Source organism: Nyctibius grandis, chromosome 18, assembly GCF_013368605.1.
Source record: "Nyctibius grandis isolate bNycGra1 chromosome 18, bNycGra1.pri, whole genome shotgun sequence".
Lineage (NCBI taxonomy): Eukaryota > Metazoa > Chordata > Aves > Nyctibiiformes > Nyctibiidae > Nyctibius > Nyctibius grandis.
In genome coordinates, this window is record NC_090675.1 from 3,220,829 (window position 1) to 3,237,577 (window position 16,749).

The following is a 16,749-nucleotide window of genomic DNA, read 5'->3' on the forward strand; positions in this document are numbered from 1 at the left end:
GTTACATGTTGCCCAACAGGGCATCACTGATAATACTATGACATTTGGGACTAGGAATACCAGTGACATCTCAGTGTTAACGCTGCCAGCATCGTTTGCTAAAATGGTGACTACTGAGTGAATGCTACAAGGCATGGGAGGAGAGACCCGCCAAACACATCTTTGAGTGGTTTTGTACAACCATGATCTTTACTGGCCGATGATACTGGAACAACTGAGCCACCACCAGTTGCCTAAGACAGGTTCACAAGGCCCTGTGGCCTAAAACAGAGAAACCTGTGCACCGAGTCAATCTGGTGCACTAGCACACTGAGGGCGCAAAAGGAGACATTGAAACTGGTTCCACACCTAATGCAGAGTTTGGGGCACATTTCCTGGCTCTTCTGCTGCTTTTTAGGCTTGTCAGCCACACTGTAGGAAAACAAAAACCATGGGAAATAAAAAAGACTAAGTAAAAATGGCATCAAAGCAAATGTAAACAAAAATACTTTTTCAAACCTCTCTGGAACACCAGAGCAGGTACAGCACTCAACAGTATCTTGCCCAAAAACTAGGGGCTCGAACCTGCAAACCCGTACCGTGACTTGGGGCTTTATCTCTGGATTATCTCCACTGAACAAGCAACCACAATCTGCCCATGCCAACGTGCACGAGCAAGTAATTCTGCTGGGTTCAGTGGAACACACTCTCATGCAGGCTGTGTCCATGGTTTTCTTTTTTTCCCAAATTATGTTAAATGAGAACTTGCAACCTCCCCCATCCCAGTATTTTTCCCCTTTAAAAAAAATAATCTAAGATAATAACCCATTATTCTGTGTCTAGCCAAAAAAAGGCTTCCTTACATACTAAAATAAAGGAGTTTTTACTTATACAGTCATAATGTTCAGAGGCTATGTATGGAATTCTTCTCACTTAAGTATCATCAGCAGTCTAAATCTAAACTTATCTTTTTGGTCCCATCTATAGTGAATGGAGAGAAACCAGTACTTTTGGTGAGTGATTCATCCCAACCACCTTAGACATTTATTTTGAACATCTAAAGGCAGGTGAGACGAATCCCATGCTAAGCCCCAGAAGCACGTGCAGGTTACGCTGGGGTAGCCTTACTGCAATCCTGCTAGAGACTTCAAAGGACTCCTAAAGGTTTCCCAGTGCCTTGTGAGGGAAGCAAGTGTTAAACACGTAAGAACAACTAGTGATTTAGAGGCATAGTGGCAGTATTAAGCGTGGATTTCCCATACTTGGATCAGGTTATTCCCTTTGACTGTTCCATGTCAACATTACACTTAAATCAACACCCAAAAACTCATCTGTGAGCAAAAGCAGCCTTAGCTTTGCACATCTCTAAGCAAAATAACTGAATGGCCCCATACATATATCTACCAGTTCATCTAAACCTCAGCTGAGTCTGAATCTACCCTCCTAGCTCTACAGGTAGGCTATGCTTTTACTTGTGATGCACCTCCCTCTCCAATCATGCTGGACTCCTCTACTTCACCTATGCCTGAAATGTTGGGGCCTTGAATCTATAAGCATGGGGAAAACAGCATTTCTCAAGGGGAGATCTCACTGGCTTTGGGGTTTTGGTCATCTTGACAGCCTGCTGGACTGTATTTAGGGAGGTGGGAGCAGTATCTGGCTGGTGAGCCAGGAGCAAAGCTTAAGAAGAGCAAGTGTATGATGACATTTTAAGTAGAACGTGACAATCTGAAAGGATTTTTCTACTGGTTTAAAAGAAAATAAAATTATTTTTTAACAGATTAAAGCTTAGGCCAGAGTCAAACCCAAGTATTCTCATAAACATCTACTGAAATACAGCTTAAAAATAAAAGCATGAACTTTCATTTTATTTCCAGTCAAGAAATGAGAGTAAAGCGATTTACCAAGATTGTTGTCCGTTAGCACTTCTTTGACCCTTTTCGTAATGCCATACGTATCCAGCTCCGGGGACATAGCAACCAGTTCTTGAATGCTGAGTGCCGAGTGGCCCGACAGTGGCAAAGGTGTTGTAGATTGGGATTCAGAAGCAGGCGGCTCGCTGGATTCTTGGGATTTGCCATCCTTACTTGTCTCTATGGCGGGACAGGGTTGCTGTACCAATTCAGTCAGGCTTTTCACTGATTCACTGGAACTCATAGGAGATTCAGGAGCAGGACTGCAACTGGCAGAAGTCTTTGGAGTGCTTTCTGTAATCAAAAAAAGAAAGAAGTCCCCACTTTAGCATAATTGTAACGTTTGGATTGCAGGATATTTAACTTTCCTTCTCATTTATATTCTACCTACTTAAAGAAATGCCTAAGTATGCAAAATGCTACTTGTTATGACATTTTAAAAACAGAATTATTTTCTAATTTTATCTTGAGTCAGCTCTGCTTTCTTACAAAGACAAGATGTACAAATACAAATAAAAAGTAGGGGAAAATGAAGTGCAATAGTCTGTAAGGTTGCAAGAAATTTCCTTGGTCAGGAAATCTCATAGTTGTGCTTTCCACAACATTTTTGTATAAGAATGCTCTTTAATCTACCATGACAGACTGGTTTAAGCCTCCTTCTGTGACTTGCAAGAAACTCACTTAGCCACTATTTTGTAGTGTCAATGAGGGATTTTCTATAACTGATAAAACTTTTTATTTTGAGAGTGTTACTGATTTAATATTGACTCACATCAGATTTTTGCACTTCTCTTTGCCCAGAAATAACAAGATTAAAATACAGTTTGTAATTATGTTGTATTAATTAACGTGTTTGAGAATCCAACCTAAAGATAGCTAGTGGATCAGGAGACAGCCAAATCTGTTATTGTGACACCTTGTTTAAAAGAAAGCTTTCTGAATCTGTTAATTTGCCAACAACAATAGGTTCTGTATAAAATGTTGTTTTCTCCTAATAAATTCACATTTATCTCTAACGGAATGTACCAACTGAGTTTATGCAGACACCTAAGGGAACAGTCTAAACATCTTTTAAAGCAACAACACGTAGATAATGTGGTTTAGAAGAACAATTCCCTTCAAAAGATAAAGAGCTCATTTGATTTCTCCATTCACAGTTCTTTCACACTTTTGTGGAACTGCTTCCTCCTCCTTGCTGTCTCACATCTCATGACTCGACGTGGTTAATCGCATGTATCTCACATTCATACATCAGTGGATTCTTCTCAAGATCTCTGGAGGAAGCTTACAACGCTCTCAATTGTACAAGGATGAGGCCAGTCTTTGTCAGAAACTCAGTCCCTCCAACAGAATTCTGTTTTCCTGAGCCCTGCAACACTACCACGAGAGCAGCTCATGCTGCAGGGTCAGGTCCTGCCACTACCACGGCGATGGCTAACAGCAAATTGCACTATTTTTCAAGCTTGTTTGTTTGTTATCCAGAATACTGTCACATCATTACAGAACACGCAGCTTGTGTAGCACGGAAACATATCCTAAATACTAAAGGAAAACACTACATAAGTAAATTCAAATGAAGCAGGGTGCACAGTATAATCGTGTTCAAGGTAATAGAACCTCTCACGATGCTGCATTTAAGAGAGGTTCCCTGACACATGAAGTTGCTCTATCAAACCAAGCAACTGGACTTTTTCCTTCGTGTTTTGTGAAAGATGCAAAAGAGGCAGACATAAAAGGAAAGCAAGGTGTGTATAAATCTTTAAGGCAACAGGGATCCTACAAATCTTATTTCTTTTCTCTGTTCGCCCTAGGTCGTCATACAACTGAATATAAAACCCAGCAAATGTTATTTTTGTATCAGGAGCAGCAAAGGAATTGTACTGTAAATTTGCCCTGATTCACCCATGCGAGGGACCAATTTGGCAGATCATCCATCTTGTTCACTGTACACTGTCAGGGATGGCATGAATTCCCTACATGATAAACAGATTTCTTCTCAGGTCTGTGTCCTTTAACCCACAGCAAGGTCAAAATTATGGCTGCCTAGCTAATAAACTGCACGGCACTCGTTCAAGTTCCCTCTAATTTTGTCCCTTGTGCCAGCTTATACAAATCTTACTGAATAACTAGAGCAGCTGCAAATTTCCTATACTATTCCTCATCCGTGCACTGCAAACCACACGCGCACACGGAGTGCAGAAAAAATTCAAAATAAAAAACCCCAACCGCACAGGACTAAACAAAAGCGTTTACTAATGCTTCTCTCTCCCTCTCCTTTCCCTGCCCAGCCTAATTATGTAAACAACAAAGGTAATCTATATTATCATCTATCACTGAAATGCTCTATGTTGCTCACATATTAGCTTATTTATTTTTTATATCATATAGCAAGAGCTTACTTGAATTTCATTTTTAAGACCAATCTGCTGCTTATTTACTCAAAAAGGTAGGATTATCCGAGTCTAATTTTGGAAGGCAGTACAGATGACAAACTGCCTTTTTTCTCCCCCAACGAAAGGCAAGTGTACAGTGATTTCAGATGAGGCATTATGCGCATATACTACAAATAACTCAAAATATGTTCCCCCTTCATTTTTAGTATTTTTCCCTTATGGAAAAACATTTTCAAGATCACATAAATATTTCAGGAAAAGATCCATTATTTGGAAAAGTCAATTGAATAATCAAATAATGCAAACATTTCCCGTTAATCTACTTAAAAAATTAAACAGACATTTAGAGTACAAGTGACTGCTGACAGAACAAAGGGGAAAATTGAATGCATTCACTGTTACAGATTTAACTGTCAATCCACAGCCATTTCCCACGTTTTATGAAATAATTTGGCTGTATTCATTTCTCTCAAGTTCCTCATAGGACAAAGAAACAAATTCAGGACAACTGAAAAATACATATTAAGATTTCAAAAGTAGCAAGTGAATATTTCCAATGAAAATAATACATTGAAAGCTTATTTCTTTAAAATGTGTTCTGCTTTTTTAACCCCAAACTTCACTGAAGAATAGCACTGACTTAAGACCGATCCAATTTCTTATGAGAGCATAAGTGATGTTCACATTTGCTTTCAGTGAGGAAGAGATTATTTTGTCAATACAAGTGTAAAACTGCATCACAGTAGGCTGTGGGTATCCCATCATGCACAACCTGCAAACCCCATGACCACCATTTATTGATGAAGTTACTTTAATAAATTCCAGATAAACTTTGCTATACCAAAGGGCTGTTGCATTTTGCTTTCCATCAGCCTGTATCTAGTTTAAAACCTGAAGTAAAAGCCCAAAAGCTTCAAAAATAAGATGCTAGAAGTAAAGAGCTGGAGACATCAAGAGCATCACCAGTGACAAAGTCACTGCAGAACCTGGGAATTTTTTAAGTCTCAGGTAGCCAGAGAAGTGAGCCATGCCCTGTGCTTTGTTGAGGATGGGAGAAAGGTCTCCAACAAACAGGATCTCCCCAAACTAGCTTGGTGGAAAGATGTTGTCCATCAGGGCCTGAGCACGTGATGAAGACACATCAGTTTAACATCTTAATTTTAAATGATCAGGAACCTGTTGACAAACATCATTAAAGATTCAAATGCACCATAAATGCATGTAAACAAAATAAGTCATCCAAGTAATCTAAAACTGCAAGTATAACTGAGTCATGAAAGGGCAAAGGCTCTACCATGCACTTTTATATTATTCATTCAGAATATACATGTTTGGGGTATAGGGAAGTTGGGCACTTCCAACCAATTTTTAAAAGCACATTCAAATATGCAGCATAGAAAATAATAATCAAATGCAAATTAAGTACTAGGAAGTGATGTCTGCGTAAATGGGCCAGCAATCTGAAATGTTTGGCAAGAGCAATTGGCCTCCATTCCTAGGTAAAATATGAAGACAACCGAAACACCAACACTGGCTATTTCACAGTTGACGAAAACAGCTGAGAGCGAGCTATGACCATATAGTGAAAGGGAGCATTCACGTCTTTGAAGGCAAGTGTGTCTTCATAAAGACAAATACATCTGATGCAGTTTGCGAACGCCAGAGAGCCGTACTCGGGAACACATCACTCCTGGCAGAACACATGGTCCTTATTCTTAAGTTAGGAAATTCTTTGGTTTTGTTTTTTCCTACTACAATACTAGAGGGAGATGCATAATCTAAAATGAAGATACATAAATGAATGGAAACAAAGTCAACATTATACAAATACCTTCTGTTTTCTTTTTAAATACCATTTTCCCCATATAAAATTGCTGCTTGAATGACCATCTTACTGCAACAAAACCTGAAAATGGCATCACAGCTTGCCCATGCCCCTCCCCATCCCTTAGCAGTGATCAGTTAAGAAACTAAACAAACTTTGCAAACAATTTAGCATATAGGACTAGGGTCTGTCTCAGCATTTTACAAAACTGGCTGAGAACCATAACAAATTGACCTTGCCTTAATTACATGAACACAGAAAATCTTTAGTAGTCTTGCATTCCTTAGCCCAGTGGATGAAGCCAAGTCACACTTTGGTCCCATCCATCTTCTACACCTTCCCCATAGCTTCTATCACGACAGCGTTTTGGAAAATGTGAGGAAGTCTGAAAACAGAGTTCTAGTCTCAGTTCATTGGTTACAGCGGGTTTCATGAATTTAACATTAGATTTTCTTATTCTTTTCCAACTACAAGATTTCCCACCCCCATGCTGGGGTCAGGTCCCTAATACTGGATCCTGGGTCCTGAATTGCTTGAACACTGGTTGTAGAACATTTTGGACTATGATTATCCCAGCTGTGGCCTGCAAATTACCTGAAAAGACTTCCCCCAACACAGTATCAGCCTGACACATTCCTCTACCAGGTCTGACCATGTTCTGCCATCGTAACATGCCAAAATCCCTGTAGGGTGTAAGGAACCAGAGGCTGCGCTGGGCTCCCCTCCTGCAGGCCATTGCACTCCTGAGGATCACCCACTCAGCTGCATCAGCTCAGCAGTTAGAGACATTTAATTGTATTCTGCAAAACTGCAGGGCACTGGCCAAGAAGGACCATTTCTGTGATATACAGGAACTCTTTTGACCACATAAAGTAATCTAACCCGTCCCTCCACACAAAAGCAGCAGTATAGCTAGATCCACTGCACATTTCGGCTCAATCCTCCTTCTGAAGCTCAGGACACCTCAGATGCAAAGACTTGCAGGTGACGCCTGCTACAACCTCCCCAGAAACCCACAGATGTATGCATGACCTAACACCAGATGTATCCCCCTCAACAGAGGTATCTGGATGACGAAGCAGTGTTAAGACACCGTTTCACCAGTCCCAGAGGCACCACGCTGCTGTCTGCCAGCACAGGCAGATTCCTCCAGTGGAATTTCTCGTACGCATTTTGAGCGCTGCAGGCTTGCCACTTTTGCTCAGACCCTGCCTCAACTCCTACAGCCACAGCCGCAAAATGACTTTACATCCACTTGTACATCAAAGTTCAGAGCAAAGATTTGAACAAGAGCATCTGAATTTGCAAGCATGAAACACAAGCTCAACCCGCTGAGCTTCTCCCCGCACACTCACCTGCCTAGAAAGAGCACTCTGTTCTTTTGCAGATCAGGAGCTGGTGGGAGAACAAACTGCCCAACCTTTACTGCTAACACAAGCTTAGCTAATAAGCTGCAAAAGGACTCATGGGGAATGAGGCACAGAACATGGCGAAGTTAGGGAAGACCATGCAAAACACAGAAGGTATTCAGGGGCCTCTAAAAGGATTATGAAAAATATTATATTCTAAAGGCAGCAGGCACACAACAGCTGCCTTAAGTTTCAGAGAGAAGTGGATTGAAAAAGCAGACCCACTATAATTTCCAGAGACAAATCTCTGTAGTTTATCTGATCCACTATTTAAATTTCAATACACAGTCCTCTATCTGCAGTAATAATAACCTAAATTCCATTTAGTGTTCATTTGAGCAGTCAGGATAAAGTCATTTCTTATTATCTCCCCACTGTGTAAAAAACAGCTTGAAGGTAGGAAGTCAGCAAGCATTTTCACCAAAAAGTAATTATTGTAAGTGACATTTTTACTGCTGGCATGCCATAAGGCGAACTGCGCATTTGGAAGGACAAGTTGCTAAAACAAAATGACAGGGTACTCTGTGACATTCCGACAAGAACCCAAACATGATTTAACTGGCGCTTGGTTTGATGCACCACTTTTAGTAATGTCCGAAGCTCGGGCTTCAGGTTTATGCCAAACAAGTCAAATTCAAAGTTCCTCATGGACGAACAGCGAGAACCGTCACGTTCTGCGCACAGCGGGGAGGCAACGAAGCATCCCGTGCTCTGCTCGTTCCCTTTACGGCAAGTTAGTAGGGAAGATGAAAGCAGACAAATGTGGACAGATTTCTCTGCAACCTCTTAAAAGAGCATTTGCTACTTCAGGGCCTGCATTTACCTCCTTGTGCAGATGAGTTAATGGACAACAACAGACCTGGCAGGTTGCCTGAGATCAAAGTGTCTCACACTGGGACTGCATTAGTTTCTGTTTTCCCCTGATGATTACGCTGCCCATTCTAGCCAATTTGTAGACCAAAAACTGGTGTATGTTGTCCTGAGAATCAGGACCTGATCACACATCTGATCAATGGCAACATCCTTTGGACAACCACATTACTCAGTTTCCCAGGATCTGAAAATTTCAGGGAGAGATTTATTTTCTCCGACTTTCTATCTCATTTTACCTTTAGCACTGGCTGGCTATGCAGGACCTTCTAACGCACCATAACAACTCTCCTCGCGAACAGTGGTGCAGTGCAAGTTTGAACTACGTAATAAATCTGATCAGCATTTGTGGCACAGCACTGCAATACAGCTCTCTTCTGACTAATTAAAAGAAAATAGGCGTGAAAGCTGAACGCTTTCTCTCAGGTAGTGGTTTTGGTGGATTTACTTTAAGTGAGTGAACCTTGCTTATTCACAATTTGCAAATTAATGTGGCTTATAAAAATACGATCCTCCCTACAGCTAGAAACTCCCACAGTTATATGTAGGGAGTATACAAACCTCCCTACAGTGTGCATATATAATGATGTGAAGTACGGAGGTACGTGCAGTTATAGTTGCAAGCACTTGCTGTAGTTACGATTATAGATTCCCACCATGACCGTGGAGATTTTATTTGTTTGTTTGTTTGTTTCACAAATGTTATAACTTTGGGGAAAATGTTATTTTGGGTCTTGGCTCAGAGGGAAATTTTATGTGGATGGGGGGAGGGATCAAAAGCAAACCCCTTTAGGAAAGCATGCAGATGTATGCGTGTCTGCACTGAAAGGGGAGGAAACCAGCGCTGGTTAACTCTGAAATTACTGGGGCAGTACTAAAAATAAGGGTCCCCAATTCTGCATATGAGTATATGTTAAGTGGCAGGAGCACATAAAACTATCTGAATGATCAGGGTCAATCTGCTTGAAAAAAACCTGCTTCTGAGCATTGTTAAAGGACTACAAGGTATTGCTGCAATTTCTGTTGCATTTTCAATAACTATGTTAGCTTGCGCTTGTATTAAAAAAACGTGTCTTCAGCCATTCTAGAAACCAGAAGGAGCTGGAGAGATCAGATGAAGTTCAGAAAAGAGCAAGTAAGATGGGAGCTGGAGATAGACTGACGAAGAGAGATTTACAGCTGGACGTTTAAAAGTACTTAGAGAAGCTGGGTAACCAATTCTCCTTTCAATGAATGTGCAACCACAAATGCCTCAGACAGTCTTGGAAATCCCACTATTGCACCCAAACCTACGCTAAGACTGTAACTTCCCACAGCCAAGAACTGGCATCGTATCAGCTTAAGGCACTCCTGTCCTGGCTCCATCCTTTACCTCCATTTCTGCCTGACACTGAACCACAACCGTGCTGTCCCATGTGGGTGAGGGAACCAAATTTGTGAACCAGATTTGAAAAACAGGCACCTGCTGCTACACACCTGCAACACAGTATGGGTGGAAGGGATTAAGAACAGGAATCTGTATCTCTTTCCTGACCTCATTTGCAGTGCAAGCCCATTAGCAAAAGGATGTGTTTTTATGCCAGCCCCAGTGTTCGCATAACGAGGAAAGTCCTAGCGCAGCCTTGTGAGCTACATGTCGCTCGTGGAACGACAACTGAAGAACAGCCGGTGCCCAGGGCCACCCAGCCAGCTTGATAACCAAGCAGAGACATGTCTAGCTGCTGTGTGATCTATGCCAGCTCACGGGCCTACAGGGAAGCATGAGGTCTCTACACAGCCATGATTTTAAGTACTATTTTACAACGAATGAAGGAGAAAAAAAAGGAACTTGAGGTTTTTTTCAGCTGGATGTAGAGACACACTCGGAAACCTCAGAGCAATGCTCAGGTCAGGCCAACAGCCCCAAATCCTTTCCCAGTCTCACTGGCCAAAAGCAGATGTCTACAGAAGAGGTACACAACACAGCGAGCACGTGGGGAGAATCTCCTACGCTTCCTGAGCCAGAAGTAGGGTCTTTGCATTGAAGAGTGCTGAATGACAATTTTTTGTTTTTATACATCACCTTTAAACAATCAAAACACCCTTTCTAAAAAGAAATCAGATTTTAAATTAGGTGATTAATGGCAAAATCATGGCTGCTTTAAAAGACATTGCTCTACTCTGCTAATCTTTATTTAATATTCAGATTTTTCTGTGTTTCCGTAACTTAGTCAGAAGTCAATATTTAGAAATAACTGCTGGAAAATATTTTCAATAGCCTCATTATTAAAACAGCTTGTGTGCAGAAGCTTTATTAAGGATTTTCTGAATATTAAAACAACTATGTCATGAAAGCAATCAATCAAGATGCCACAACCCCACATAGTTTTATTTTTAGTATAATCAAAATAAACACGTGCACAATACCTTTTGGAAAACAGAGGTAGAGCTTTGAGAGGTTCTGCTGCACTTTATGGTGTCTTTGTTGACTTGCTGACCTTGTGATTAGAGACTAACTTTAACGTGTTACCATGTTTATGATTGTTTGTTGTCCTCCTCTGTCGTAAGCCTGAGTGTGAAGGTATTTCTAGATCCTCCTTTGAGATTTTTTAACCTCTTGTCTGCTCCAGACAAGAGCATGAAGCAGAATTCACGTGTGCACGGTGCGCTGCATTTAAATCTATCTCCCCCACTAAACAACGTGGGCATTCATTTGCTGTGGGCAAGATACATACGGGATGGATGGGAGGCTAACGCCTGCCTTCCCCAACAGAGAAGTCCTATCCAACACCCGCAACACAGTGGGTTGTTCTTCATCTTAGAAGAAAGCAGTCGAAGAAGAGTGACCCTGAGCTTTGCTATACGAAATGCACTCCTCTTTGGGAGGGGGACTGGCTAAAGTACTGAAACAAAATGACATTTACATTGTACGCAACAATATTATAAAAGCTATTAAGGTACATTATTTTACACATCCTCATAATCTCTCCATACTGCTTTACTTAATTTGTGATAAAATTGTTGAGAAAGGGTACTTAATGTAGGACAGTCAGTAAAAGTAATTTATCATCTTCCCGCTTCGGTGCTCACGTTATCAGCGAACTCATTTTCTGCATTCATCATGCAATCAGCCTATTATTTGCATATTAATCAGGCAGTGGACCATGAAAGAGCCGCATCCCAGCCAAATGCTGCACTATCTCAGGAGGAACACTCAGTAATTATCATACATCAGTGTTATGATGTGGTAATTGATTATAACATCTTTCTGTTGCCCCTGGGGAGTCCCACTGCTAACCCAGCTTTAGGCATTCTTGTGCAGATTTTTCTCTGAAAATTAGAGAAAGCATTGCTGTCCTTTTATTAGATTTTTTTTTTACCTTTACAATAGACAGCTCTGAGCATTTCCAAGTTACTTTTGCCTTTTTTTTTTTTTAAATGAAACCTTCATTAGGAAAAACCTACCTGCCTCAGATCAGAAAAAGTAAAAAAACCTCAAACCAAACCCCCAAAACAAAACAGCTGGGCTCGTTCTTGTTCGCCCTCTCTCTTTCAAGGCCTGGTGGCTTTTTAGGTGCTGGTACTGCTTACATAATACCCTTCCCCATCGAACACAACAAAATGTTGCAACTTCAATAGACAGTAATTGCAAAGTTCGCATAAAGGCAGTTAAGCTGCTTTATTTAGGTGCCAAATGAGAGGCTAATTTTGGTCCTCTCCTAAAGGACAAATGAAACATCTGCCAGTTCAAACTTGCACTATTTTTAGGACCCAAGTTCCAGAGGGGCAAAAGAGAGAAACAAACATAAACCACAACGGTAGTTACACTGCAGCTAATCTCACACCTCCATGTGTGCAAAACCAGGCAGAGACGAGCAGGAGGGGGCAGCTCCCACCGCCGCCCCCAGCCCACCCTCCCTTCAGCAAGCGAAAAGCACAGGGGGGATGGCTCAGGAGAGACACCGGAGGGGACCATCTCATGGCACGGGACAGAGAAGGATGCTTTGGCCGGGAGAGCTGGTGAGAATCCCTCTCAAGGACAATGTTGCTCTCCAAAGCAGCGTACTGTCCTGGGACAGTCTCATCGGAGAGACTCTGAGCAGCGACAAAAACACGGGGATAGCTTGTCAAGCTCTGGTACTATTTATTGGCAAAACCTAACAGTGCTTGAGCTGTTCTGGGGAACAATCACGCTTTTCAACCCCACTATAGGGCATCACAGAGAAAGCCAAAGAAACAAGTATCATTTTAGTCGCTATTAGCAATATCTTTGATAAGTATAAATGTGGGACGTTTACTGATGAGGCCTATTTTACATTCCTTGTTGTCATTATACTTTTTCCCTTCATTAGGCCTATTAATTGGATATTTTTCTACTTTCCCTTTTATTTAAATTTGATTTCAAATCCACTTTGCTTTGTTTTCAATGCAAGTCGCATTTCTTCTCAGATTTAATCACCGGATTCTTTCATTTGCTGTTTCTCTGGATGTCTGCTGAGAAATTTAAAAACCTCCAACACCCATCAAATTCGGTGAGACAAATTCATCAGTTTTTCTCCTTCCCTGCTGCACCCTAATAACAAAGGATAGGCTAGAAGGTAACTTAGAAGATATTAATTTTCTGGTAATCTTCTGTTTTTTCTTCTTGGGAATGATGTGCTATCAAGTAATACGTAACTACCATCAGAAGAGGATGGCGTTGTTAAGAGTCTAACAGGATGTTTATTTCCCTGTTTCAGAGCTACTTGGTGGAGAAGACAGCTGCCTCGTAGCTCCATCCCCATCATAAGATGGGAATAACAACCCGTGCATTTGGTGCTAGCACACCTTTTTTCCAGTATTTTGGGAGGAAAATAGCCCATTATCTGTTCTTTGAATTGAAAGCAAGGTAATTTTCATCCAGCGGAGAAGCATTTTGTAATTTGCTGAGCAGCGGTTGGGCTGTCGCCCGGGGAGGGCCAAGGGCGTGATGGCTATCTTCATCCCACCGGTGGCAGCCACGTGGCCGCGGGCGCTGGACCTGCAGCCCCTCCTTTTCCCACAAGCAACCAGAAGCCCAACGTGAGCTTCTGCCAGCTGCCAGAGCCTCCTATTACCAACAGAAAAATATCTGCTCCCTTCAGAGAAGAGCCTTTCCGACCTCTTCTGCAGCTGCCAGCCCACGGGGGACAGATCCCGGCCATCACCCTGGCTCCTGACCCCCCCCGGAGCCGCTTGGCCTTCCTGCGCCACAGCACGACCGTGACGGCCTCGCTCGCGTTTCAGTGCTGCTCCAGTTATTTTCGTATTTGGCTTTCTAACATATCAGCTCATCATTTTCCACCCAGCTCCTCTGTGGTTAGCAGCTGGCAGGAGAAGCCCCCTGTGCCTGGAAGTGGGGAGGGGAGGTAACGTGGGCCCCCTCCCCAAAGGAGGCTGCTCATATCCAAATGTGCAAGCGGAGGGAAAAGAAAATGCCGGTAATTAATGAAATGAAGTAATAAGTAATGAAATGACGAACAGTGGAGCTCTGATATTCAATGGCCATGGTTTCTTTTAAAGAAGGCCTGAACAGAGTGCAAGGAAGTTACACGCTCAGACTGATGCTGAAGTTACAGTGCAAGCATGTATTCACAAAGTACATCCACTTTTTAGCAACTACTATGCTAACTGGTACTCCTATAAACTACCTGAGAAGTGTAGCAGCAGTAACAGTCAGGAAAGTTTCTTTTTTCATACAGCTTAAAAAAGATAATTAATTCATTAATTCTAATTTTTAAAAATGAAGACTTTGAGAATGAGGCATTAGCGTGCCTGGCAAAATGCTACTGCAGAGCTGCACACGAGCTCCTTGCTTGGAGATCCTTTCACACACCCCAAAGGAGAGGGAGCGTAAAGGACCCACATTCCCAAATTAACCACAGAAATAAAACATAGCTGCAGCTTGACTGAGTAACTTCTCCAAAACGAATGCTACGAACCCATAGCCACACTTCAGAGTGAATTAAATCTGTCTTCAGAATCCAGCATGAGTCTCCACTTTGCTGTATTAATATGAAAAGTGTGTTGGTGCTTTGTCATTGTAATTCAGCCGCAAGGAATATCTGCCTAGAAAATAGTGTTCACTCTATGATTATGTATTTCACTTGAGCACTTTTATAACAGTAAAGCTATGACCACAATGAGGATGGAGTCATCTTCTGCAAGTTTAATCACCAGGTGGTTCAATGGACAGAAAAGAATAAAACTAGGACAGGACTTTCTCTACAAATACCGACTATCTGCAAAGCATTGCTGACGGACAAAGGACTACGGCCATGCAAGCCAGGCTGGGGAGGACAGACCCAGGCAGGAGGCAGGGATGACCAGATGACAGCTAGCAATGATAGCCAACGTTATATTAAGAACGAACTTGAAACACTGACTTCACGCTGCATTCCCAGGTCCCAGTAAGGTGCCTTGACAGCGGTTCTCCCAGCTTTATTGATACCAGAAAGGCTGCCAGGAAGGTTTTCATGGTCGAAATGTCAGGGAAATGGCACAGAATACGATCACACACATTACAGACAGACTACAACAGCTGCCCTTACGAGGAGCCAACTGATATCCTATGGTTTGAAATCAAGACAGCTATGGCCAACTGCTTCAGAGCCGCAATCTCAAGCCACACAGAAAGAATGTGGAAACTTCACCGATACGCGCCAGAGTGCTTCAGGGTTAGCACGAAGATAACTGTTCGGCTGACTTAGTTTTCAGCTCCAAACTTTAAAAATGCATTTGCACCTAGCAAAAAAGGAGACAACTGTCTCAATCAAATGCAAAGAGTCAAAAATTGGTCATCAAACAGAAACCATTTATGCAAGGAATTGTTGCAATCCAACTACTCAGCTATTAAAAGCCATGCCAGCTCCCTTCTCTTCCATTTTATACACTACCTTAACCAGAACCATTTCGTGTCACACAATGCTATTAACCTGGAATGCCAGCTAATGACTGCAAAACAATCTCTCTCTTCTTTTTGATTCAACAACAAAAAATAGCTCAAATTTGGGAAGATCTGTCAGAGTCACTGGACTGATCACTTGTGTGATCTCAAGGCATTCAGGTCTCCACGTGCTAATCCCAGTCGTGCTCTGGAGCACCATCTCGGACAGCTCTTCCCGTCCAGTACAATGAAGAAAAAAATCATGAACCATGGAGAAATGGGGGGAGGTAAGAGCTTCTCCTTTGCCACCATGTGGCTAATGAGCTCTTCCCGTAAGCGCATCAGGATGGTAATCCTGACTATGGATTGCAAGCCTGAAATACACTCTCTCCCCACTTTGCTTCTCTCAGAGTAGTCAACGTGACAGCATCCTTCTGTTACGAGGTAAAGTGGAAGACCCAGTACACAGTTAACCACCTGCCCGCTCAGCAGCTTCTGTACTAAAAAATATTACAGGAATGTGTATTATATAAATAAAAATATAATGGATACCTGGGTTTATCATCATTGCACAATATGTCTGTTAATATCATAACTACAGTAAAACATAGATTGCATTCTGATTTTTTTTCAGGTTTTCTTTCCCAAGGGATGATAAGAAGTAATCTCCCTGTTGTTACAAATGTTTTATTTTGAAAATAAAGCTTTTACGCATATTTTAGTTGATCTAAATACAGTAGATCTTGGGTTTTTAAATCACCAGATAATATGCAATTATCTCAAGCTAGATTCTGATTTTGAAACAAGCTCTAATTAGCTCCCCATTTTATGCTGCTATAATCCTTTCTTCAACTCCCATGAGTGTTACTATTGCTAAGCAGCATGAGGTTAGGAATGATGGATGATACCCAGAAAGGAAGACAAACAAAAGGGAAATTCAAAATCCCCTGAGATCACCCGCAGCTGTATCGGCAAATGAAGATTTCCACATTAGGTCATAAGACGACCCTTACAGAAACACATACCAAAAAGGCGTGTCTTTTTCCCACTGAGTATTTGCAAGTCTTTAATGTAGTATATAAAGAGTATATGTCCTTCACAGAGGATAAATACAAGAGTGAATAAAAATTCAGCTTCCCTAGGAGTAGCTATGAAATCAACAGCACACAAAAAGAAACTTTGTCTTAATGTCATATAGATGCTCAGTAAAGACATAAGACCCTAAAATAAAACAAAACTACTAAGAGCTATATACAGTACAAATATGTAGAAAAATATCCAAGCACACAGACCTTCTTCTGGCACATGGCTACTGTCCAAACCCAACCCAGCCCTGATCATCAGTAATGCAACTCAATAAGGGCCAAATTCATCACGAAAAAACGCCGATGCAGTTGGGTGACACTAATTCAACTTTTTTTCCATGTGATTTGGTCCGTGCTTTTGACACATAAATCATTAAAAAGGCAGATTTACC

The 16,749-nt window shown here is 41.7% G+C and overlaps 1 protein-coding gene across 3 annotated transcripts in view; it reads right to left on the bottom strand.

Moving 5' to 3' along the window:
• Nucleotides 1-16,749, bottom strand: part of CUX1 (cut like homeobox 1) — a 276,370-nt gene that overhangs the window by 45,220 nt on the left and 214,401 nt on the right. Inside the window, exon 21 of one of the 3 annotated variants that reach the window (XM_068415820.1) lies at nt 1,884-2,186. The exons of 1 other annotated variant lie outside the window; for it this stretch is intronic. In XM_068415820.1, the coding sequence (XP_068271921.1) occupies nt 1,884-2,186 (303 nt within the window). Of the gene's footprint in view, nt 1-1,883; nt 2,187-15,047; nt 15,131-16,749 lie in introns of those variants that run through there. One more of the 3 variants, XM_068415818.1, reaches the window with a different exon arrangement.